Source organism: Eurosta solidaginis, chromosome 1 (assembly GCF_040869045.1).
Source record: "Eurosta solidaginis isolate ZX-2024a chromosome 1, ASM4086904v1, whole genome shotgun sequence".
In the NCBI taxonomy this organism is placed as follows: Eukaryota; Metazoa; Arthropoda; class Insecta; order Diptera; family Tephritidae; genus Eurosta; species Eurosta solidaginis.
This window is the reverse complement of record NC_090319.1, coordinates 324811063-324837375: the sequence shown is the minus strand read 5'-3', so window position 1 is coordinate 324837375 and position 26313 is coordinate 324811063. Positions and strand designations below refer to the sequence as shown.

The following is a 26313-nucleotide window of genomic DNA, read 5'->3' as shown; positions in this document are numbered from 1 at the left end:
TTTGTAGTTTTTCTTTTTTGTTGCATTAAAAATTTTTTTATCTCTAAATAAAACGGCCTGCTACAGCTCTCTTGTATTATAACGAAAGGATAATTATGCAGATTTTTTAATTTTTATAAGCTTTTCTGATCTAATTGTTGATAGTGCGAATAAAAGAGACTTATTCCACCTTATAACTCAACGTTTCGCCAAATTTCCTTGGCATCATCAGGAGTTGAGATATCTATATTTATTTAATATAAGAAAGCGAACATTACAATAAGTTTTTATTTTTTTACATCCATATATATAGAGATATGTAAGGAGATGGTGAACATGATTACACATCAAACAAAAATTACACTTGACAATAATGTTAATTTTGCACTTACTTACATAAAAATGTGTTGCTTTAAATATTCAAATATGTTAAAACCATTAAACTATTAAAACTAAATCAAAAATCGATACCATCGTTTTTTGTGGTAAACTTGTCACTATAAATGCTATAAACATAATAAATATGAAGCGGCAATATTGTCAGTGTCTTCTCTTCTGTTAATCGTATGTTCTCTTTTTTGAAGTATTCGAAGGCTCTCTATGGTGTATCTCGTTTTTTCTCTTTTCTCTTTGTCCAATATTCTTGTATTTGCAAAGTAAGCTGTGTGGTTGTTTGTTACCGCGTGTTGAGATAAAGCTGTGCTTTGTTTTTGTTTGCGTATGTCGGCTTCGTGTTCAGCTAATCGCGTACCTAGTGTTCTTTTTGTTGTGCCAATGTACACTTTGTTGCAGTTTTCGCTGTCGTTACCTTTGCACTGTATTTCATATACTACATTACTTTGTTGTTGGATATCTATAGGGCTTTTTGTTTTAGTGAAACACGTCGCTAGAGTGCAATTCGATTTGAATGCCAATGTTGTGTGGGATGTTCTCTTATTATTATGATCATGTGCAAGACTTTCTGTCAGCCTGGGAATGTATGTGACACTGAAGTATCGCTTTGTTTGGTTATCTATATTTGGGGTTTGTTTTGTTGTGTTTTTTATGTCCATTAGTTTTTTGTCGATTAGATTGGTTATTAAGTAGTCAGGGTAGTTATTCTTTTTAAGCGTGTTTTTAATATTTCTTACATTGGTCTCATGAAACTGTTGATGGCTTATTGATAATACTTTATGTATAAAATTATTTGCTGTATTAATTTTATATTTAAAGGGCTGAGAAGAAAAATAGTTCATTAGGCGCCCAGAAGCCGTTGGTTTAGAGTACCAATCTAAAATCAAATTATTGTTGTTGTTGTGAATGCGGGTGTCCAAGAAAGGGATACTGCCATTTACTTCTTTCTCTATAGTAAATTTTAACTTGTTGTGGTATTTGTTGAGTGTATCTAAAATTATATTTGCGTCGTCCTTTTCAATAATCGCGAAGATGTCGTCTACGTATTTGACTAGAAATTTTATTTGTATGCCGTGTTGTTTTTGGAGTTCCATGAATGTGAAGTTGAGTACATCGTCCATGACTATGTCGGCAATAGTGGGGGAGAGGGGGTTGCCCATGGGCATGCCATAAGTTTGTGTATACATTTTGTCGTTGTGTGTGAAGTAATTGTTATCTTTGAGGCAGAAATCTAATATGCTTTGGAACTTGCTCTTAGATATAGTCGTGTTTTTTGCTATTTCTTCCCATTTCCGCATTATGATTTTTGACGCTAAATTTGTTGGTATGTTGGTGAACAAGGAGACAACATCGAACGACACTAACACATCTTTTTCACAAACATTTATATTGTTTAGTCTTTCTTTTAATTCATATGAGTTTTTAATGTTGAGTTCAGGCGAAATCAACGATATCAGTATTTTTCCTATAAATTTGGAGAGCTGATAACATGGGACATTGGTGCACGAAACAATTGGACGTAGGGGACATTCAGGTTTGTGGATTTTTGGTAGCCCATATAAACGAGGGGCAGTTGCTGCCGTGCTCGTCAATTGTTGTTTTTCTCTTAAGCTAATGTGTTTGCCTTTATATAGTTCGTAAACTATGTTGTTGTTTTTCCTTTGTAGTGTGTTTGTTGGATCGCCTCTAACTACTTTGTAAGTATTCTTGTCTCCTAGTAGATTTTCCATTTTAGTGTTGTAGTCCATTTTGTAGAGTGCTATTGTTTTGTTTCCTTTGTCGCTGTCTGTGATGACTATGTCGTCTTTGTGTGTCTTAAGGAACGCTTTTGTTTTCCTATATGTTTCTAATATGAATTTTTCCACAGAATTGTGCCTGATGTTGCGCTTAAAATTCATAATTCTGTTGCTGAGTTTATTTCTTGCTACTTCCTTTTCTTTTTCTGTTTCTAAAGTCTCAAAAACTTGTTCCATTTCGGCTATTGTTTGGACAGAGGAAAAATTGTTTGTTGTAGTTGGCAATGTAAATTTTTTGCCTAAAGACAGTAGCCACTTGACATCCTCGGGAAATTCTATATTTGTAGCGTTGACAAACCATTCAGAGTTAAGGCTGACGCCTAATTTCCGAATTTGCTCGTGTTTGAGCTTCTGAATTTTGGATGAAATGGTTGTTTCACTTTGTTTACCGATCTTATTACTTAGAGAGTTTTGCTTGACGACGACTGCCTTAAATTCATCTTCATTGAGAGTCCTACGTATTTGTTGATGTGCATTATATATTGTATCCTTAGTTACTTTTATGTTCATATTTGTTTGCGTGATTTCAATATTGAGAATTTTTAAGAAAAAATGGTGTTTTGTTTTTTCTATTTGTTGCTGTACTTTGTCGGATGTTGTGTTTATTAGCGTGCTTTTTAGTGTGTTTGAAAGATGGTTCGGTATGAGACCGTATCTTTTACATTCCAGTAAATATTTTAGTTGTTGTGATTGCTTAGCTAATTTAATTTTCTGTTTGCTAAATTGTTTTAAGTACATGCAAGTGTGTTCACCGTATTTGTACTTCATGTGATTGTAGAAGTTCTTCATTTTCAGGTTTCTTATGTTGCTTTCTGTTTTTGTTGTTTAAATAAATAGATAGTACTAATTGTATTTGTACGGCTGGCTTAATTAATTCTGGGTTGAAGCAAAACATAAAATTTGTTTTTTTTTTTTTATAAAAGTTCTCAGATTTGCCTGTTTTTCGAAAAGCCTATTTTTAGGACCTTTTTCGAAATTTGATGGAAAATAAAAAAGGACAAAAAGGTATCCGTGAAATTTACAGTAGGTATTTGCTAAATATTCAGTTACCTGAATTCATAAAGTTTACCTGCGTCCAGCTGCGATTTCACTTTTTACATCAAATAAAGTGAAGCAACCTTGAGTATAAATACGCGCCTGAGCAGGTATAGGTAAGAAGGAGGCGAATTTAGTACGGTCACTTTTGTTGTTGGAATTTGTTAATAAAACCAAATTTTTCGGTTACAAGCTGCATAATATACCTGGAACTCATTTCCATAATTTGAGTATATAAAGCAATGTTTAATACAACGCCCAAAATCAGTCGTTTTTTGGAGCCTATAGAATAAAGTATACTGTTTATTTAAATAAACATAAATAGAGCTCACATATTTTTTTAGTAAGATATACTCGATGGCAAATTTTAATATGTCTCTAGAAAATTCTAAAATATTTGAGATGTTCAAAGCTTCAAAGACAAAAGCGGAGTTCTTTGAGGCTATTATGACAGAATTACCAAATGAAGCATGCAACAAAGAAGACTGAAGGCTTGAAAGAAAAAATTGGCTCCTCTACATTTCAATACAAAGAAAATGGCAAGCAGTCGGTCGTTCTACTTCAAGGTTTATAAGTAAGTATGAAAGCTGGCTAGCTGCTAAAAGTTTTTTTGACCAAGAAATGCCTAGCACATCAACCAAGCGAACTAGAGGAAGACCAACAAAACCCATAGAAGAATGTTCGACCTACACAAGAAAAAGGAAGCTGTCAGATTATACTAGAACTATCACCAAGACTCATCTTACAGAAGCATTGGCTATTAAATATAAAAAAGACGAAGAAAACACCAAGTCCCATATCATAGGAGCAGTTGCGTTAGCAAGTCCAGTCCCCCAAATGCGCTACCTAGGAGATACACTCCTGAAGTCTTTGGCGCTGTTTATAGATCTCGGGTTATCGAAGGATAAATAGATAAATATAATAGCCGTGTTTTTTTTTTACACGTAAACGTCTATACGCTTAAACTTTATATGGACTGCTAAGCGTCAAACTTTAAATACACCTCTGAAATTGCTGCGCATAAAATGTGTACTACTAAATTTCAATACGCATTATACTCAGATGTAACTGAAATATGTGTCTCTGTTTCACCATCTACACTAATTCTATGTATTCTATGTGTGTCCACAATTCATCGCAACTGATTTAGCTATATGTTATACTCTATGGCCATCAGAGGGTTGTGTCTCCGCTTTTCGGTACACCCTGTGGCTGTAGCTAGTTATTTAACCACTGCCGCTAGAAGAGTCTCTAAGCATTATCTAAGCGAGGATATTCGTTTTTTTTCACGCGCAAACGTAAACGTATACGCGTGTATAAAAAAAAACGGCTAATAAATGCAAAACTTTTAATCATAAGTGGGTAGAGCCACACTCTTTCATACAAATCATAAGTTTATCTGATTTCATGTTCAAATATATCCTCATAAAAAAAATTTCAAAGTTTGTCCTTCAATTTTTAACAAAAAAAATTTTTTTTGTATTTTTCTACAATTTTTCAACTTTGACGAATTATTATGAAGCACAATGTTACTCTGGCACCCTGTATTTTAAATTATCCAAAGTCTAAATAATTAGCTTTCAGGTGCTGTATAAATCTTTAAAATATCTTTATTATTTCAAAAGTTATGGTTTTTGCAAAGAAAAAACTCAAAAGGCGCCATAGAGCGTCGTTCGAATATAAATAAAAGCAGTGCTATATAGACTAATATATTAACTAATCTTAACCCCCATTTGTATGGGAGATGCCACGCCCCTTTTTCGTGATACCCAGTTTTTCTGGAGGGGGTAGGGAATGGTCTCATATAACCACTCACCTAATTTCAGTCGTCTAGCCTTAATACTTTCACATATATTGACTACGAAAAATTCCAGTTGTATGGGAGGTGCCACGCCCCCTTGTCGAAAACTTTTTTTATATAGCCTACGATAGATTGACGCACTCAGGTTATGTCATGACAAAATTTCGTTCGATTCCATTCTGCGCTTTAGGCTGCAGGTCCAAACATACATACAGACATACTTTCACAAATATATAGTAGATTTCACGCACTCTTCTATGCCCAGCGCACCTTAAATATGGCACTGAATGAAAAGTATCAAAGCCATAATAAGAAGACGAAATATAATTCTCTTCAAATTGCCAAATATATGATAATTTCATGAACAAAACAAAATAAAAACTCCAATAATTATAGCTTAAAGTCTAGGCAAATTTTTACTTGGGGTTTCCTGCAGGTCATGTCGGGCGAAATTTAATAAATTTCACAAACTTCTCACAAAAAAATATGCATGCGTGTCCTTCTTAAATTAGAAACTGATTATAGGGAGCTACGAATATTTTACTATACATTTTAAAATCTAAGCCTACTTGGTCAACCGCGATTAGGGCATTGCGAAGTATAAACGCACTCTATTTGGGGCGATAGGATAATATGGATTAATTGAAAACACTTTGGAAAACGAAGACACAATAAATCTTATAAATCTTAATTTAAGCGAAAAAAAGAAATAAATAAAACTAGTAAAAGTAGGTAGGAAGTTTTATTAATTCAAGCGTAGTATCATCTTTATTAAATTACCTTCACAAGGGATTTCTAGAATAAATATTGTTTAGAATAAATATGTTTAATCGGAAAGGATCAGTTTTAGCGGAAAAGTACTGGTTCTTAAAACGAATATCAGCATATCTTGAACAAAACGCTTTTTCAGGGTTCTTTTCTAAAAATGTTTGCTATCCAGAAGCATTTTAATAAATTCTGTGTGATTTTGGCTTAAGGCGTGATAATTATTTTCATTTACCGTTTACAACTCTTATGCCACATAAATTTATTAATTCAGGTTTTTATACTTTCGAACAAAAACATATGAATTCCATATGTATGTATATAACAAAAAGTATTGCCCTTGCCATTCCTGGTATAAATTTAACGGCAAACTAACATCTCTTATTCATAAAAATTACTGAGATGAGAGGTTCATAATAAAAATAAATAAATGCAGGGCGCGAAATCCTCCGAAGAGATTTTAGGCCGAGGTTCTCTTCCAATTTGCGTCGTGCTCCTTTTTAAATTTTTCCTACAAATTAACGGGACTTCGTCTTTTCCCAAGGCAGTCGGTTCTATGTACCGGAGCGACTCGGGATTTTTCCCGACCAAGGACTGTCATTTCAGTGTGACCCCATTTAATTTGTTTCGTCCCTCCCACAAATTGTCATCCTCCCAGCAGCTCCTTGCAGCAGGACTGCTACATATTCTCTTACTCCGGGAAGGTATCGAACCCAATCCGGGTCCGTCTCCTGACCCCGGTCCTGAGAAATGGTTTTGCTGCATTTGCCAGAAAAGAATCTTTTTAGGACGGTCATACTCTGTTCAGTGTGTCTCGTGCAAGGGATGGTTGCATCGGACAGGTTGTTCTGGGCTTGATCCCAAAACCCGACGTCCACGTAACTTTTATAAATCTTTTGTGGCTCCTTGCTGCTCACGCCCAAGGGCGTCCCGTAATCTACGCCTAATTGCCCCTCCACTACCTTCCAGCAGCCTCGCTGCTCAGCAAGCCACAACAAGTACCCGCTGCTGCTCGCGCCCCACGGCGCCAACAACTCAAACAGCTGATACCACTCATAACTACTACCTTCGTAGTAGAGCTGGTAGCAATGCTGAGCATCAGCCCCTGCCCCGTCTTCTTCTCCCCCCCTCTTTTCTGGCAGCAATCGTGCAGGTCATGGAAACAGACTCTTAGTCCCTCCCTCCGTTTGCACCGTCTGCCAGCACAGAATATATAGGTTTGCGACATCCGCTCAATGCAGCTCCTGCCTTGGGTGGTGCCACTTTCCTAGATGTTCTGGTCTCCGCGACGGCAACCCCTCGACGGGTTTCATCGCGCCATGTTGCCAGGTCGCAAACCCAAATCATCCGGGTACCCCAATGCTTGCCCAAGGGCGCCCAGTCCCAAGGCCACAACAGCAATTGCGTTCTGGCCTTCCACAACCTAGGCGTAGTCACCCGTCACTTACCCCTAGAGTGGCGGCGTCACCCCTCATGCACTTCAGAATTCTGCAGTTAAACTGTAATGGACTAACTGGGAAGATTACGGAGATAGTCGATTTCATGAAGCGGCACAACATTCGCATTGCTGCGATTCAAGAGACTAAACTCACAGCAAGATCTGCATTGCAGACCTGCTCTGGGTATAATGTCCACAGGAAGGACCGCGAGAGCGGAAATGGAGGCGGCCTCGCGTTTATTATACACCACTCTATGCAATATCATATATTTGATCCTGGCATCGACCGCAGGGACAATGTCTTAGAACGTCAAGGCCTATCTGTCCGGTCAGGCGATGCAAATCTAGAAATCATCAACATCTACATCCCTCCTGTCACCTGTTGCCCCAGTGGATACCGCCCTAAAATCGGGGCCTTACTCACTGGCAACAATCGCATTATCTTAGGCGATTTCAATGCCCATCACGACCTATGGCATTCAAACTTGCGGGCGGACAGTAGGGGTGAGATGTTGGCGGATCAAATAGAAGAAACGACGTTCTGCACAATAAACGGAGACGCCCCCACACGTATGGTAGGAAGCTGTCATAGCTCGCCAGATATCTCAATCGTGAGCGCAGAACTCGTAAACTGCGTCAACTGGCAGCCGATGGTAACATTGGCATCCGACCACCTGCCCATACTTATTTCGTTCGAGCGTACCGCCGACTTCATCATCACCGAAAAACGCACTTTCATAAACTTCAAAAAAGGAAAGTGGGAAGAATATAAATCTGCAACAGACAGCAGCTTTGCTGCCCTCCCTATCCCGACTGATGCCCGCCAAGGGGAGCGTGCCTTCCGTAAGCTCATTGAATCCGCCTCGGCACATTTCATTCCCGCCGGGAGAATTCCCGAAATCCGGCCCCACTTCCCGGCGGAGGCCGCGAGCTTAGCGAGGGAACGCGACCTTATAAGACAGCTTGATCCAGGCGACCCCCAAATAAGGGATATAAACCAACGCATCAGATTGCTTGTGGACGAACACAAGCGGGCGAAATGGGAAGAGCACCTAAGAGGTTGTAACCTCTCTACCGGTGTAGGTAAACTCTGGTCCACCGTAAAGTCCCTATCGAATCCGACTAAGCACAAAGACAAAGTTTCCATCGCCTTTGGCGATAAGGTGCTGTCGGATGCGGAAAAATGCGCGAGCGCTTTCTGCCGACAATATATAATGCATCCTACGGTCGACAAAGATAGACGGAGAGCCAATAGACACGCACATAAACACAAATTTAGCGCGTCACCAATCACCATCACCGCTAAAGAGGTTGAGGACGCCATTGGTCGCGCTAAACCATCCAAAGCAGTGGGCCCAGACGGCATAGCCATGCCGATGCTTAAAAACCTAGGGAAAGAGGGTTTCAAATATTTAGCGCATGTCTTCAACCTGTCTCTCTCCACCTTTGCCATACCCGAGAAATGGAAAATGGCCAAGGTGGTCCCGCTACTAAAGCCTGGGAAACCAGCTAACGTAGGTGAGTCATATCGTCCGATATCTCTCCTATCGCCAGTGGCAAAGACGCTTGAAGCCATTTTGCTCCATTATTTCCAAGCACTTTTGCAGCTGGCCCCTCATCAGCATGGCTTCAGAAAACTCTATAGCACTACCTCCGCGCTAAATGTCATTAGCACCCAGATAAATTGCGGTTTGAATCAATACCCCCACCATAGAACAGTACTCGTAGCGCTAGACCTATCAAAAGCCTTTGATACGGTCAACCATGGCTCATTACTGCAAGACCTGGAAGGGTATACCCTTCCCCCATGTCTTAAAAGGTGGACCGCAAATTATCTGGGTGGTCGGCAGGCATCGGTGCAATTCAGAAACGAAACATCAAAACCAAGGAGAATTAAACAAGGGGTGCCACAGGGTGGTGTCCTATCCCCACTTTTGTTTAATTTCTACATATCTAAGCTACCTTCACCACCGGAAGGAGTCACAATCGTTTCCTACGCCGATGACTGCACAATAATGGCCACAGGCCCAGGCCCAGAGATCGATGAGCTATGAAATAAAATAAACGGCTATCTCCCTGATCTCTCCAGTTTTTTCGCCTCGCGAAACCTGGCATTGTCACCGACTAAATCTTCCGCGACCTTATTTACAACATGGACGCCCCAAATGTCGACCATATTGAACAGCCACGTCGATGGCACTACGCTACCGACTGTCCTACACCCCAAGATCTTGGGTGTGACGTTTGATCAGGATCTACATTTTGGTGCGCACGCAACCGCAATTGTTCCGAGAATTCAGAGCCGTAATAAAATCCTCAAATCCCTTGCTGGCAGTACCTGGGGAAAAGATAAAGAAACGCTCATGACCACATACAAAGCAATTAGCCAGCCGATTACGTGCTACGCGTCACCCATATGGTCGCCAAACCTAAAAAACTACCCACTGGAAGAAACTACAGGCCTGCCAAAATACTGCTCTCAGAATCGCCACGGGCTGTCTTCTTATGTCCCCAGAACACCATCTGCATAATGAGGCGAGAATACTCCCCATCAGGGAGAGAAATGAGATGCTGACCAAACAGTTTCGGTTGAATACCCAGAAACCTGGGCATCCCAACAGACATCTGATTGACGAACCAGCACCGCCTAGGGGCCTAAGGAGTCATCTCCGTAAGCATTTTGAGGAAATACGGCACCTGAGAACCCAGCCGTATGAAGCGAAAAAACACAAGCAGGTCCTTGGTGAACTCCATAGACAGGCGTCGGACCTTTATGTCGGGAATTGCCCGGTGAATCCAGTACTTGAAGAAAAATATCCAGAACTAGCGGAAGAGGAACGCATACTCCCCAGGGAAACGCGTGTCACTCTTGCTCAACTTCGTTCTGGATACTGTAACTGGTTAAACTCTTACCTATCCAGAATCAACCCCGACATACAAAATGTATGCCCCGCTTGCAATGTGTCCCCACATGACACCAACCATCTCTTTAATTGTAATGTGGAACCAACGCCTCTAACACCCCTTTCCTTATGGTCCACCCCTGTTGAAACGGCAAGTTTCCTTGGACTCCCGTTAGAGGATATTGATGACAATTTGTGATCGGTCGCGGCTATTAGGTGGGGCGAGCATTGCTACAACAACAACAACGTCTTTAACGACGACTCCGAACGGCAGCTGCAAGGCAGACGAGTTTTCATTGAGAACATTTTCATGGCAGAAATACACTCGGAATGCTTGCCAAATCACTGCCGAGGGGCGAACCCGCATAGAAAAATCTGTTTTTTATTGAAAAAACTTGTTTCTTCATTTTTTATATTTTAACTCAGGATCTTCAGTGTGGTAGGCCAACACGTTACCACCACACCGCCGCGAACGCCAGGAGGTTAATAAAGCTTTTTTAAATGACATTTACATTCAAAGATCCAACGACTTATAACAACTTTATAAACCTTTATATTTTTTATGAACATGTGGGTAAAACCTTGTTTATACAACTGAATTTGTTCAAGCTTTTATAAGAACGGCCAAACAGGGTAGGTAAACAAATTACACAAATATACATATGTATACAATAGATTGCGGCTTATTTGTATGAAAACATATTTATATGAAATGACTTATCTTGTTTGGTTCCAATATACATCATTTATATGAAACTTTGAGGCATACTCTCAAATGCCACATTTTTTTATAAGTACTTTATAAGTAAGTACAAAATAGTAAAATTTTTATATACTATATATAATATATATGTATTATAAAACTAATATTTATACTCAGCGTGCTTTGCACACAGAGTATATTAACTTTGATTGGATAACGGTTTGTTGTACAGGTAGAAAGGAATCGAGATAGATATAGACTTCCATATATCAAAATCATCAGTATCGAAAAAAAATTTGATTGAGCCATGTCCGTCCATCCATCCGTCCGTCCGTCTGTCCGTTAACACGATAACTTGAGTAAATATTGAGATATCTTCGCCAAATTTGGTACACGAGCTTATCTGGACCCAGAATAGATTGGTATTGAAAGTGAGAGAAATCGGGTTAGGGGGGGGGGGGTCAGAATATACCCGCGGTAGGTATGCCTGTCGTAAGAGGCGACTAAAATACCAGATTCAAGGGGCTGTGTAGCGCAACCCTGCAGGTTGCCAGCGCAACATATAGCTTCTCCAAACCCAATTGTCAACCTCACCTATCCGCGGCGAATCCTGTTTCACTAACAGACGAGGCTCTGGCGACCCTAAGCTCCTTATGGAACTTGGGGTTGGGGAGGGAGGGGATGGCCTGAAGGTTTAATGTGGCCACATAAATCGTTCCCGAGATGGTCGGGCCAGCACCTTAATGGTGCTGTGGTACCGGAGCGTACCGGATCTGTATCCGGCAAAGGACCATCACATCGATAACACTCCCCAAAGCCTTCGGGGAGCAACCTTATCGCTACAACAACAACAACAACAGAGAAATCGGATGATAACCACGCCCACTTTTTATATAAATAACATTTTGGAAAACACAAAAAACCTGATTATTTAGTAAATAATACAACTAGAATGTTGAAATTTGACATGTGGACTGATATTGACTCTTGATAAAAATTTGAAAATATTGTTTAAAATGGGCGTGGAACAGCCGACTTGTGATAAAATCAATTCTACAAATATTATTAATCATAAATCAAAAATCGTTAAGCCTATCGTAACAAAATTCGGCAGAGAGGTTGCCTTTACTATAAGGAATGCTTTGAAGAAAAATTAACGAAATCGGTTAAGGACCACGCCCACTTTTATATAAAAGATTTTTAAAAGGGTCGTGGACGAATAAAATAAGTTATATCTTTGCAAAAAAGAGCTTTATATCAATTTTATTTCATTTCCCAAGTGTATTTATAACAATAAATAGGAAAAACTTCAAATTTTAAGAAATGGTAGAACATTATAAGGTGGTGCAGGTCGGCATAAATGCAAACAAACATACACTATCAATGTATCTTGTTTTTTTAAGTCTCTGAATAATATGTAATTAATGTATTTAATTTTACGAAACGAAAGATTTTTAAGTAAACATTTAAATTTTTTATGATAAGAAATTAAAAAATTTAAATTTTTTATGATAAGAATTTAGAGAAAGGGGTATTTTTATTTGTTCTACATTTGCGACGCATGCGAAAATTTTTTAATAAAAAATTGATTAAAAAAAAAATTGCGCGATTTTTATAAAAAATTTTCATGTTTTATCATTCGAAATGAAAAACAAAATGTTTTTGTATTTTTTGAACAAAAGCGCCGCAGGCGAAAGTGAAGACAAGACAAGACAAGAAAAGACAAGACAAGACAAGACAAGACAACCCAGCGGGTCAGGGGGTTAGAATATACCCGCGGTAGGTATGCCTGTCGTAAGAGGCGACTAAAATACCGGATTGGCCTGAAGGTTTGATGTGGCCATATAAATCGTTCCCGAGATGGTCGGGCCAGTACCTTAATGATGCTGTGTTACCGGAGCGTACCGGATCTGTAAACGGCAAAGGACCATCACATCGATCACTCCCTAAACCTTCGGGGAGCAACCGTATCGCTACAACAACAACAACAACAACAACAACAACAAGACAGGGCAAGACAAGGCAAGGCACGACAAGACGAGACAAGACAAGGCAAGGCAAGGCAAAAGAAGAGAAGAGAATATTCAGAGAATTACAAAAACAAGATACATTGGTAGTTATGTTTGTTTGCATTAATGTCGACGTGCCACCACCTTATAATGTTCTACCAAGATGAAAAGATATTCTTGCGGAGCTGGCAACACTATTCACCACCTTCATATGGTTTCGTTTGTTTAATTGCAACGAAAAAAGGGACAATAGTACCGACGGGTTTTCCGCGAATAACTTTTAAACGAGATAAAAGATTCAGAATCCGAAAGCAGAAACTATATTGCTTTCGGATTCTGAATCTTGAAGAAAATACGCGTCTTTTGATACCGCTATCGACATGTGCGACCCGAATATAGGCGCAGGACTTAAGTTGCAATGTTACTAAATTTGGAAATTTAAACGCTTATATTTCATAAACTAAGAGTTTCCTAGAGCTGCGGATTCCATTTTGGTGATTTTTATGACCCCTCTTCCCCTACAAATCAACAAAAGTTTGAAAATCGCATCTTATATAAAATCCAACGCCTCATAATTGTCTTTATTATGAAAATATCTTTCAAATTATTTAAAAAAAAAATTCACGAAATTGCACTTTGCTTCCAGCCACAAAAAACTGTAGAATGTCAACTTTAAACCGTTATATTGATGGCGTGGATAGCTTTTTATTTAACAGGGATGTTACCAACTGTTTATAAGATGTCAACAGACATGCCAGATGCAAAAAAACTACAATACATATGTTTGGTGCTAAATTTTTTGATCGCTATATGCATTGTGAATGAAACTAAGTGTGATATCTTCTGCATAGACGTCAAAATTCCAAAGTGATTGGATCACCTATTTGTAATTGACAATCGCTGTCTCATTCTGTATCTCTTTCTATCACCCACTGAAGATAGACGACCCTATGCGCTGCCATATTGAACACCCTGTCAAAACGCTAAAAAAGTAGCCATATTGAACATCCTGTCAGGCAGTTGACAGATAAGATATCACACTTAGTTTGATTCACAATGGCTATCAGACCAATTCTAAATATTCTCGCGGAATTTTGTTCTCGCGGATTTTTTTATTCCCGCGGAAAAATTCCTCCAATACTGTTCTCCTAGGGAGAACAATAATTGGGGAATAGGAATTTCGAATTTTCGAAGTCAGCTGTTTTGTTAATTGAAATTTCGTTGCAAATTTCTTATTTTGTTTAAAAAATTGGAAAGTTTAATTATTGTTGCAAATTTGTTGGAAATTAAGAAATAAAATATAAACATTGCACAGTATTTATTGCATTTCATGTGGTATTCACTGAAATGAGTAATGAATTGGTGCCACAGCAACATCAACAGCGGAACATAAGAAGAAGACGGCCGCATAACACAAATCTGCCGAAGTTGCCTGCTTTCATTCAGCAAAGCAATTTTCTGGCGGCCAAGTTGAGTTGAATTCGTCCTTCATCATATGCCAAAATCTATTTAAGCCTTATTAAAAAATCCTTGCGCAATTTCTGGATGGCTGCATCAAATTTGTATACCAAGAGCTCTACCGTTGCTTATGATATACTTTTCGACTTAAAATAAAGAATATTGTGGTTGTAGTTGTTGTTGTATTAACAGTGAGAATATTGTGGTAGAATATAAATACATCTTTTAGCACAAATTTGTACAAATAAGTGTTCTTTCTTAAAATAACCAATTTCCTTTAACTATTTTGATGCATTCCCTTTAATTTAACAAGTGAAAAAACTCCTATGAAATGGCAGAGAAATCTCCCTCTCCCTCACATTCATAATACCTACTTTTCTCCCATAACCGGTTTCCGCTTTTTCGAACATTGATCAGAATAGGAGGAAAGGGAGAAGTGAAAAAACTCACAAGGAATTTTTATTTAGAATACGAGGAATGGGAGAAGGGAGAAAACTCGCACGGAATTTTCGTTTAAAATTGGGCTGTATATGTTGTGATGGAAATTTCCATCACCATGCAAAGGTTTGTCATTGTGAATCAAACTAAGTGTGATATCTTCTGCATAGACGTCAAAATTCCAAAGTGATTGAATCACCTATTTGTAATTGACAATCGCTGTCTCATTCTGTATCTCTTTCTATCACCCGCTGAAGATAGCCGGCCCTATGCGCCGCCATATTTGCCGTCATTCAGTGAGTTTTACAGCTCCGGCTCACGCTCAATTCTACCCCAGCGGGTTAGGGGATCAGAATATACCCGCGATAGGTATGCCTGTCGTAAGAGGCGACTAAAATACCAGATTCAAGGGGCTGTGTAGCGCAACCCTTCAGGTTGCCAGCGCAATATATAGCTTCTCCAAACCCAATTGTCAACCTCACCTATCTGCGGCGAATCCTGTTTCACTAATAGACGAGGCTCTGGCGACCCCAAGCTCCTCATGGAACTTGGGGGTGGAGAGGGGGGAATGGCCTGAAGGTTTAATGTGGCCACATAAATCGTTCCCGAGATGGTCGGGCTAGCACCTTAATGATGCTGTGGTACCGGAGCGTACCGGATCTGTATCCGGCAAAGGACCATCACACCGATAACACTCCCCAAAGCCTTCGGGGAGCAACCTTATCGCTACAACAACAACAACAACAACACGCTCAATTCTCACGGGAATGCTCTGGATCATTGAGAGACTTGAGAAGCAGATGTCGTGAAATTTTCGCACACGTGAAATATGATAGGCAGATGTCGCCGCTGTTTTTCATTTAACTCATACGGCGAAAGGCTAAGCAGCGACATCTATTTTTGAAAAAGTAGGTATATTAAACGCCGCGTTGCCAACCTAAAAAGAAGTAATTAACAAATTATCTGGCTCACAAATTGAACCAGACTTCTATCTGGATTTATCTGGCTCAAATCGTTGTTGTTGCATTTACATGCAAAATTATTTATCTGGCTCAGGATTTTGCCACCGGATGATAGCTATTGAATACCCTGTAAAAACGCTAAAAAGTAGCCATATTGAACATGTTGTTGTTGTTGTAGCGATAAGGTTACTCCCCGAAGTCTTTGGGGAGTGTTATCGATGTGATGGTCCTTTGCCGGATACAGATCCGGTACGCTCCGGTAACACAGCACAATTAAGGTACTGGCCCGACCATCTCGGAGACGATTTATATGGCCACATTAAACCTTCAGGCCATCCCTCCCTCCCCACCCCCAAGTTCCATGAGGAGCTTGGGGTCGCCAGAGCCTCGTCTGTTAGTGAAACGGGATTCGCCGCCCGAAGGTGAGGTTGACAATTGGGTTGGAGAAGCTATATATTGCGCTACACAACCCCTTGAATTTCCCATATTGAACATCCTGGCATAGGATTGAACATCCTGACAGGCAGTTGACAGATAAAGGCGGTGACACAATGACATCATATAGATGCGTTTAACACAAGCTTATGCATTCATTCGCCACAATCAACCAAGATGTTGCGTTTGTAAATATGAAGGAACTTCAGACTTGGCAATTGAAGTTTATCACGCCTTCCCCATTCACATACAAAATTTCGCGAAGCACTGTTGTAAACATTCTCCCTATACAACAAAAATACTTGCTAACATATTTTGTGTCGTATTCGATTGTTATATTGCAGTTTTTAATTGTGCAAAATGTTAGAAAATTTACCAACCAGTGGGAAAAATAATTTCACTTGCAAACTGTGCCAACACTCTTAAGGCCGTGACACAATGACATTTTTCACAAAGGTGCGCTTAACACAAGCTTATGCATTCCAATAACATCCCCACAATCAACCAAGATGTTGCGTTTGTAAATATGAAGGAACTTCAGACTTGGCAATTGAAGCTTATCACGCCTTCCCCATTCGCATAAAAAATTTCGCAAAGCACTGGTATAAACATTATCCCTATACAACAAAGACACTTGCTAACATATTTTGTGTCGTATTCATTTGTTATATTACAGTTTTTACTTGCGAAGAATGTTAGAAAATTTACTAACCAGTGGGAAAAATAATTTCACTTGCAAAGTGTGTCAACACCCTTAACCAAAACAAATGTCACATTCTTCTTCTTATGATTTGCTTGTAACAAAATTTGGGAGATGGCTACCATAGTGTACAAGTACAAGTGTGTTGACTTCTTTCTGACAGGCACTCGCTTAATGCGGCAGTTACCCACCGACGTGTGTCGTACGAAATACGTTTGACCGAACTCTCAAGCCCATAGCAATCAATGTGTGCGTCTGTGTACATGTACATAACATATTTGTGTGTGTATTGTTTACAGCAAAGCACTGTTGCCATTGACCATTTTGCATGCATGCTTATGGAAACATCAACTTTTGGAATTACAAATTTTCATGTGCAAATGGCAGAAACAAATACTGAAAAAGAATTTCTAGTTCATTTATTTGTAACCTACAATTTTATATAATAATTTTAGGATATTTCAACAAAATTTTAAACAATCTTTAGGCCTTTTTATATAATAACTGCAATCGGTCAAAAATTAGCGCACAAACGTTTACTAGGCAACTCTGTCTAGTGAGAGAGCGATCAGCTGACACGTTCTTACGGAAAAAATCAAAATTGTTTTGCTTTCTAGTTCCGGGCTACGTAAGTACGTGCGTTAAACGTCGATGAGTTTTCGTTTACATTGCACACTCATAAGTTATGCGGCAGTTACCCACCGACGTGTGCCGTACGTAAGGACGTTTGTCGTACGAAGCACGTTTGACCGAACTCTCAAGCCCGTAGGAATCAATGTGTGCGTCTGTGTACATGTACATAAGATATTTGTGTGTGTATTGTTTACAGATAAGCACTGTTGCCATTGACCATTTTGCATGTTTGCTTATGGAAACATCAACTTTTTCCAATTTAATTTTTGATATTGTAAAAGGCCGGAATACTATTAAATAAGTATAAATAGATTAAATATTTATAATCAGCACTTTTACATAATTATTTCGAATTATTTTCACAATTTTTCAAACTTTAATTAGGCGTTTTTGCATAAAATTGCAAACGGTCAAAAATTAGCGCACAAAAGTTTACTAGGCAACTCTGTCTAGTGAGAAAGCGATCAGCTGACACGTTCTTACGGAAAAAATCAAAATTGTTTTGATTTCTACGTTCCGGGCTACGTACGTACGGGCGTTGCACGTCGGTGAGTTTTCGTTTACATTGCACACTCATAAGATAGGTCGTGTCAGCTGACACGTTTTTTCTACGTACGTTCGTGAGTAACCACGGCTTTAGGTCGTGTCAGCTGACACGTTTTTTCTACGTACGTTCGTGGGTAACTACGGCTTATGCGGCAGTTACCCACCGACGTGTGCCGTACGTAAGGACGTTTGTCGTACGAAGCACGTTTGACCGAACTCTCAAGCCCGTAGGAATCAATGTGTGCGTCTGTGTACATGTACATAACATATTTGTGTGTGTATTGTTTACAGATAAGCACTGTTGCCATTGACCATTTTGCATGTATGCTTATGGAAACATCAACTTTTTCCAATTTAATTTTTGATATTGTAAAAGGCCGGAATACATATTAAATAAGTATAAATAGATAAAATATTTATAATCAGCACTTTTACATAATTATTTCGAATTATTTTCACAATTTTTCAAACTTTAATTAGGCGTTTTTGCTTAAAATTGCAAACGGTCAAAAATTAGCGTACAAAAATTTACTGGGCAACTCTGTCTAGTGAGAGAGCGATCAGCTGACACGTTCTTACGGAAAAAATCAAAATTGTTTTGATTTCTACGTTCCGGGCTACGTACGTACGGGCGTTGCACGTCGGTGAGTTTTCGTTTACATTGCACACTCATAAGATAGGTCGTGTCAGCTGACACGTTTTTGGTACGTACGTTCGTGAGTAACTGCCGCATTATGCGGCAGTTACCCACCGACGTGTGCCGTACGTAAGGACGTTTGTCGTACGAAGCACGTTTGACCGAACTCTCAAGCCCGTAGGAATCAATGTGTGCGTCTGTGTACATGTACATAAGATATTTGTGTGTGTATTGTTTACAGATAAGCACTGTTGCCATTGACCATTTTGCATGTATGCTTATGGAAACATCAACTTTTTCCAATTTAATTTTTGATATTGTAAAAGGCCGGAATACTATTAAATAAGTATAAATAGATTAAATATTTATAATCAGCACTTTTACATAATTATTTCGAATTATTTTCACAATTTTTCAAACTTTAATTAGGCGTTTTTGCATAAAATTGCAAAAGGTCAAAAATTAGCGCACAAAAGTTTACTAGGCAACTCTGTCTAGTGAGAGAGCGATCAGCTGACACGTTCTTACGGAAAAAATCAAAATTGTTTTGATTTCTACGTTCCGGGCTACGTACGTACGGGCGTTGCACGTCGGTGAGTTTTCGTTTACATTGCACACTCATAAGATAGGTCGTGTCAGCTGACACGTTTTTTCTACGTACGTTCGTGAGTAACCACGGCTTTAAGTGAGCATAACGGGAAAATCTGGGTTGCCATTGTTGTTTCGGTTGAAAACGGTCAATTAGGGTTCTGTGCAGAGACGTAAAAGATTGAAACAGGGTGTATGTAGTCACTAAAGTGTTGCTCCTGTTCCACAGTATTTTAATTTTATATCATGGCGAAAAGTGTTCAGTTCAGAGTTATTGATTTTAATTAAAAGTTTAATTTATTACGGAGGGCTACTCCTTTAAGTGTAAAAAGCAGAGAAAACGTAGAGTTTTTCAAATTATTGTGAAAAACTTTTTAATTTGAAGTTCTGTACCCAAGTTCACTATATTTGTGTAACACAAGAATCTAACTATGAAAAACTGAAAAATGTACACTTATTGAAAACTCATTTGCACACACAATTTACACTTTGAATTTAGTTGTGTTTTTATGCACAAAATTTTGAAACTAAAAACAAAATTTTCATTTGACAGAAAAAATAAAGAAAAAGCTGTCTAATGTCAAAAAACCCTATCGAAATACAACTGGCTCGTTTGTTTTTAATGAACTACGTTGTATTTTTCTTGTATTTCGTTAGTTTTTTTAAATAGAGTTACACACTTACACCAGTACTGAAACCTTATTGACTCCCTCGACAAAAAATATAAGAGAAAATACAAGAAAAATACATAGAAAATAAAGTAGTGTCATATAGGAGTTTGATTTGTTTGCACTAACAGCACCATTTTATTTGCAGGAGACTTTCACAGCTACAAAAATTAAGGCGGATTTACAAAGACGCTTTGGTTGTGTTGCATTCATTAATTCATCTGTCGGGCGAAGTATCGAAAAATTTACATAAATGCTTTGGTTGCGTGCCTACGCTTTGACAACGCCATACGAAAAACAATGAAACGCCGTACGTTAACTTTGCTTTGAAGCCACCAAAGCGTTTTATATAATTTTGCCCTTATGTATATGTGTAAATAGCCTTAGAAGTGAAATTTTTCCATGTTACACGTGTGGCGTTGACTATATTTTAAATAACTTTTGCTTTCCATATGTTTCCGCATTGTTGCAGGCTACAAATCTTCTAGTATTCTTATTTCCGCGGAAATATATGCAACTATTACATCTGTAAATACTACAAAGTTTTATTAAACTATTAAATGCAACTCAGCTTGAAGTACTCTTACGTACCAAAAATGCAACTCTAGACCTGAGATTTGCATCAGGTGAGCGAGGCTGTTTATAGTTTTGACGTTTATCGCTTAGTTGACACACTTGTATAGGTACACTATGATGGCTACTTTTCAACATAGTGTACCTAGACAAGTGTGTCAACTAAGCGATAAACGTCAAAACTACAAACAGCCTCGTTCACCTGATGCAAATCTCAGGTCTAGAGTTGCATTTTTTGTACGTAAGAGTACTGCAAGCTGAGTTGCATTTAATAGTTTAATAAAACTTTGTAGTATTTACAGATGAAAAAGTTGCATATATTTTCGCGTAAATAAGAATACTAGAAGATTTGTAGCCTGCAACAATGCGGAAACATACGGAAAGCAAAATTTATTTAAATTAAAGTCAAAATATAAAGCGCCACACGTGTAACATGGAATATTTTCACTTCTAAGGCTGTTTACACAAATGCATAAGGGCAAAATTATATAAACGCTTGGGTCGCTTCAAAACAATGATAACGTACGGTGTTTCATTGTTTTTCGTACGGCGTTGTCAAAGCGTAGGCACGCAACGAAGGCATTTATATAAATTTTTCGATACTTCGCCCGACAGATGAATTAATGAATGCAACACAGCCAAAGCGCCTATGTAAATCCGCCCTAATTTTTGTAGCTGTGAAAGTCTCCTGCAAATAAAATGGTGCTGTAAATGCAAACAAGTTTGTATGATATACTTTATCTCCAGCTCACCGGGAAGTTAGTATAAAATCGATTGCAAGATTCCCCTCGTTTTGCAAGGATTTGTAGTTATCTCACTTAGCGCGCTACCTAGCGAAATTTGGTTTTCTGTAGGTTGTATTGTCACCAAGTCTCGAACTGTGTGCCAAGTTTCAAATCTCTAGGTCACCGGGGAGTTAGTTGAAAATGGATTGAAAGATTCCCAAATCAAAACTAGTTTTCTTAATATCTCGATCCATGCGCCATCTAGCCAAATTTTTTTGATCAAATATTGCATTGTCACCGGGTTGTGGCTCACGCCCAAGTTCCAAGTCTCTAGCTCACCGGGAAGTTACCTAAAAATCGATCGCAAAATTCCCTGCGTTCCTTCAGGGACTTTCGTTTATCTCGATTCATCTGCCACCTGGCGGCATTGTTTTCCTCGAATTGTAGTGCCATCGACTCGCAAACTATGTGCTAAGTTTCAAGTCTCTGGATAACCGAGAAGTTAGTTAAAATTCGAAATTTCCATTTTAAAATAAATTTTCTGTATATCTCGTCCCGTGCGCGACCTGTCGGATTTTTTTCACTTGCATTGTAACTTCCCCAGATCTGAACTATGCTCTAAGTATCAAGTGTCTAGCTCAACGGGAAATTACCGAAAAATACTTTTCCGTGGGTCAAAAATGAAAGCGACTTAATATAAAGGTACTAGAAGACCCGGCAGACGTTGTCCTGCCCTAAATTTGGCCAATCTGCATACATTTTAATAACCTTTTTCCGTCTGACTCTGGCCTCCCTCCCTCTTAACTTTTTCCTAATCCTTTTATTCACTCCTCCCTCCGTCTTTTTCGCTTCATCTATCTCCATCTTCGTCTCATTCTATCTCTTTCTCAATCTCCTTCTCTCTTTTCTCTTCTCTCAATTTCTTCTCATTCTTCTGCATCCCTTATTGCGTGTCCCAGAAGGTGGTATGTATTTTATTCCAGTCCCAGTCCAAGTCCCACTCCGAGTCTCAGTCCCAGTCCTAGTCCTAATCCCAGTGCCTGTCCGTCTCTGGATAATATATTACTCTGTACTAAAGCACTCATCAACAGCTTTCATTTTATATCCATATTGTATAAACACTGTCTAGGCATCCACTGGTCCACGTTTTGGCCTATATCTCGATACCCTAGTCACCCAGGGGTAGGAAAATTACCCTCTGCTAAAGCACTCATCCACAGCTTTCATTTGATATCCATATTCTATAAACACATTCTAGGGGTACCCGGATCCACGTTTTGGCCTATATCTCGAGACCCTAGTCACCCAGTAACCTATCCTATATTTCAAGTTAGATCAAACTACAAACAGGGTGCAAAACAAATTCAAAATCGGGTTAGTAGTTTAGGAGTCCATTGGCCTCAATTGTATGACACGTGTTTCTTATATATTAAGATAATATAAAAACCCACGAAATACACAAGCCAGTTTGTATTTCGATAGGGTTTTTTGACATTAGGCCGTTTTTTCTTTATTTTTTCTGACAAATGAAAATTTAGTTTTTAGTTTCAAAATTTTGTGCATAAAAACACAATTAAATTCAAAGTTAAAATTGTGTGTGCAAATGAGTTTTCGATAAGTGTACATTTTCAGTTTTTCATAGTTAAGGAATTGACCTCCAGATTCTTGTGTTACACAAATATAGTAAACTTGGGTACAGAAATTCAAATTAAAGTTTTTCACAATAATTAGAAAAACTTTACGTTTTCTCTGCTTTTTACGCTTAAAGGAGCAACCCTCCGTAATAAATTAAACTTTTAATGAAAATGAATAACTCTAAACTGAACACTTTTCGCCATGATCTAAATTTAAAATGCTGTGGAACAGGAGCAACACTTTTGTGACTACATAAACCCTGTTTCAATCTTTTACGTCTCTGCCATGGTTCAATTATGTACAGGTTGGCTCATCTCATCAGCTGATTTTATTTATGTCATTGCATGTTGGCAACATTTTACTTACACATACAAAAACTGCTAAGTTGCATGTTTCCATTCCATACCATTCGCACCAACAACAATACACAGCTTTTGACAATTTGAACAGACATATTTTGTTGCTTTACAGATGAGCCAACCTGTATATAGTTGAATCATGGTCTCTGCACAGAACCCTATTTGACCGTTTTCAACCGAAACAACAATGGCAACCCAGATTTTCCCGTTATGCTCACTTAAGCGAGTGCCTGTCAGAAAGAAGTTAACACACTTGTACTTGTACACTATGCTTTTCAATATCAGATGGCGCCAGTGTCGCTCATTCTACCGTTCACCATAAAAATGCGTGCAATCTACCCATAACTCATACAGACCATTCTAAATATTCTCGCGGAATTTTGTTCTCGCGGATTTTTTTATTCCCGCGGAAAAATTCCTCCAATTCTCTTCTCCTAGGGAGAACAATAATTGGGGAATAGGAATTTCGAATTTTCGAAGTCAGCTGTTTTGTCAATTGAAATTTCGTTGCACATTTCTTATTTTGTTTAAAAAATTGAAAAGTTTAATTATTGTTGCAAATTTGTTGGAAATTAAGAAATAAAATATAAACATTGCACAGTATTTATTGCATTTCATGTGGTATTCACTGAAATGAGTAATGAATTGGTGCCACAGCAACATCAACAGCGGAACATAAGAAGAAGACGGCCGCATAACACAAATCTGCCGGAGTTGCCTGCTTTCATTCAGCAAAGCAATTTTCTGGCGGCCAAGTTGAATTGAATTCGTCCTTCATCATATGCCAAAATCTATTTAAGCCTTATTAAAAAATCCTTGCGCAATTTCTGGATGGCTGCATCAAATTTGTATACCAAGAGCTCTACCGTTGCTTATGATATACTTTTCGACTTAAAATAAAGAATATTGTGGTTGTAGTTGTTGTTGTATTAACAGTGAGAATATTGTGGTAGAATATAAATACATCTTTTAGCAAAAATTTGTACAAATAAGTGTTCTTTCTTAAAATAACCAATTTCCTTTAACTATTTTGATGCATTCCCTTTAATTTAACAAGTGAAAAAACTCCTATGAAATGGTAGAGAAATCTCCCTCTCCCTCACATTCATAATCAGCCCAATTCTAAACCAAAATTCCGTGCGAGTTTTTTCCCTTCTCCCATTCCTCGTATTCTAAATAAAAATTCCTTGTGAGTTTTTACTTCTCCCTTTCCTCCTATTCTGAACAATGTTCGAAAAAGCGGAAACCGGTTATGGGAGAAAAGTAGGTATTATGAATGTGAGGGAGAGGGAGATTTCTCTGCCATTTCATAGGAGTTTTTTCACTAGTTAAATTAAAGGAAATGCATCAAAATAGTTAAAGGAAATTGGTTCTTTTAAGAAAACACTTATTTGTACAAATTTGTGCTAAAATATCTATGAACATTCTACCACAATATTCTCACTGTTAATTCAACAACAACTACAACCACAATATTCTTTATTTTAAGTCGAAAAGTATATCATAAGCAACGGTAGAGCTCTTGGTATACATATTTGATGCAGCCATCCAGAAATTGCGCAAGGATTTTTTAATAAGGCTTAATTAGATTTTGCCATATGACGAAGGAACGAAGGACGAATTCAACTCAACTTGGCTGCCAGAAAATTGCTTTGCTGAATGAAATCAGGCAACTCCGGCAGATTTTTGTTTTGCGGCCGTCTTCTTCTTATGTTCCGCTGTTGATGTTGCTGTGGCACCAATTCATTACTCATTTCAGTGAATACCACATGAAATGCAATAAATACTGTGCATTGTTTATATTTTATTTCTTAATTTCCAACAAATTTGCAACAATAATTAAACTTTTCAATTTTTTAAACCAAATAAGAAATGTGCAACGAAATTTCAATTGACAAAACAGCTGATTTCGAAAATTCGAAATTCCTATTCCCCAATTATTGTTCTCCCTAGGAGAACAGAATTGGAGGAATTTTTCCGCGGGAATAAAAAAATCCGCGAGAACAAAATTCCGCGAGAATATTTAGAATTGGTCTGAATACCTACTTTTCTCCCATAACCGGTTTCCGCTTTTTCGAACATTGTTCAGAATAGGAGGAAAGGGAGAAGTGAAAAAACTCACAAGGAATTTTTATTTAGAATACGAGGAATGGGAGAAGGGAGAAAACTCGCACGGAATTTTCGTTTAGAATTGGGCTGATAAGCTTGTGTTAAACTCATCTATCTGAAAAGGTGCTTATGTGTCGGGGCTTTAAGATATCAAACTTAGTTTGATTCACAATGATTTAAGTATGTCCACCTAGAATGTTCATCCGTCCAAACAAACAGCGCAATCGAACTGAGGCAGGCTGTAATTTTTATGTATGTATGTATATTTATGCATACATACTTAGATTCATGTATATGTATATTTACATATATACTAAAAAAAGTGAGATGTTTATTTTATTATATACTATGCTAATTATATAATTAAGTATCTACATGTTAAAGTTGCACTTGAATTTACTTACGGCGGACAAATTAACATTCTGAATTGTAACACTCACCGATCTTCAGCCGAATGTAAAGTAATACTTTGGACGTAATAATTTAAGAGAAGATTATACGATGCTGTCCTGTGTTAAGTGGGTGGTTGTGGATCTCTAAGACACACTTTTGGCTAATACTCCGCCACGGATGCACCGGCTCCAATTGAGCTAAATACTTCTTGCATCTATTTTCGACGATATACACACTTCCACACTTCACTAACAATTAGTTCTATTCAATGTTATTTTATTTTAAAACACATTTCCACGCAAATAAATTTATACAGTGACAAGAACCGAAGTTATTCTGGGACTTTACCCTTTCCTAAGATTTAGCCGAATTAGCACTTTTTTCGTTCACACCTTAATTATAAATTTCTATTAGTGAATTTGTATTTAATTTCGTCAACGCACTGCTTTCGTGCTTCACTGCACAAAAATTAAATTATTTTACGTCTTCACAACGCTTATTACGACTTCTGCGTTTACTCAACTAAAATGATAAGCTCCGTACAAATTTCTTTTTGATAAAAAAGAAATTACGAAACTTCAACTGGCGAACTTTTTCTATTGCGTTCTAACATTTTACACAATTGTTTTTGA

General features: G+C 38.2%; 1 protein-coding gene across 5 annotated transcripts in view; it reads right to left on the bottom strand.

Moving 5' to 3' along the window:
* The window catches only part of DPCoAC (dephosphocoenzyme A carrier), a 106115-nt gene extending 79802 nt beyond the window's left edge, over window positions 1–26313 (bottom strand). For 2 of the 5 annotated variants that reach the window (XM_067761992.1, XM_067761991.1), the window contains exon 1: window positions 25729–26310. Coding sequence is in view for 2 of the 5 variants with exons in the window: in XM_067761989.1 (XP_067618090.1) it covers window positions 486–2957 (2472 nt within the window). In the remaining 3 variants the exon portion in view is untranslated. Of the gene's footprint in view, window positions 1–159; window positions 3486–25692 lie in introns of those variants that run through there. The other 3 variants (XM_067761989.1, XM_067761990.1, XM_067761993.1) reach the window with 3 other exon arrangements.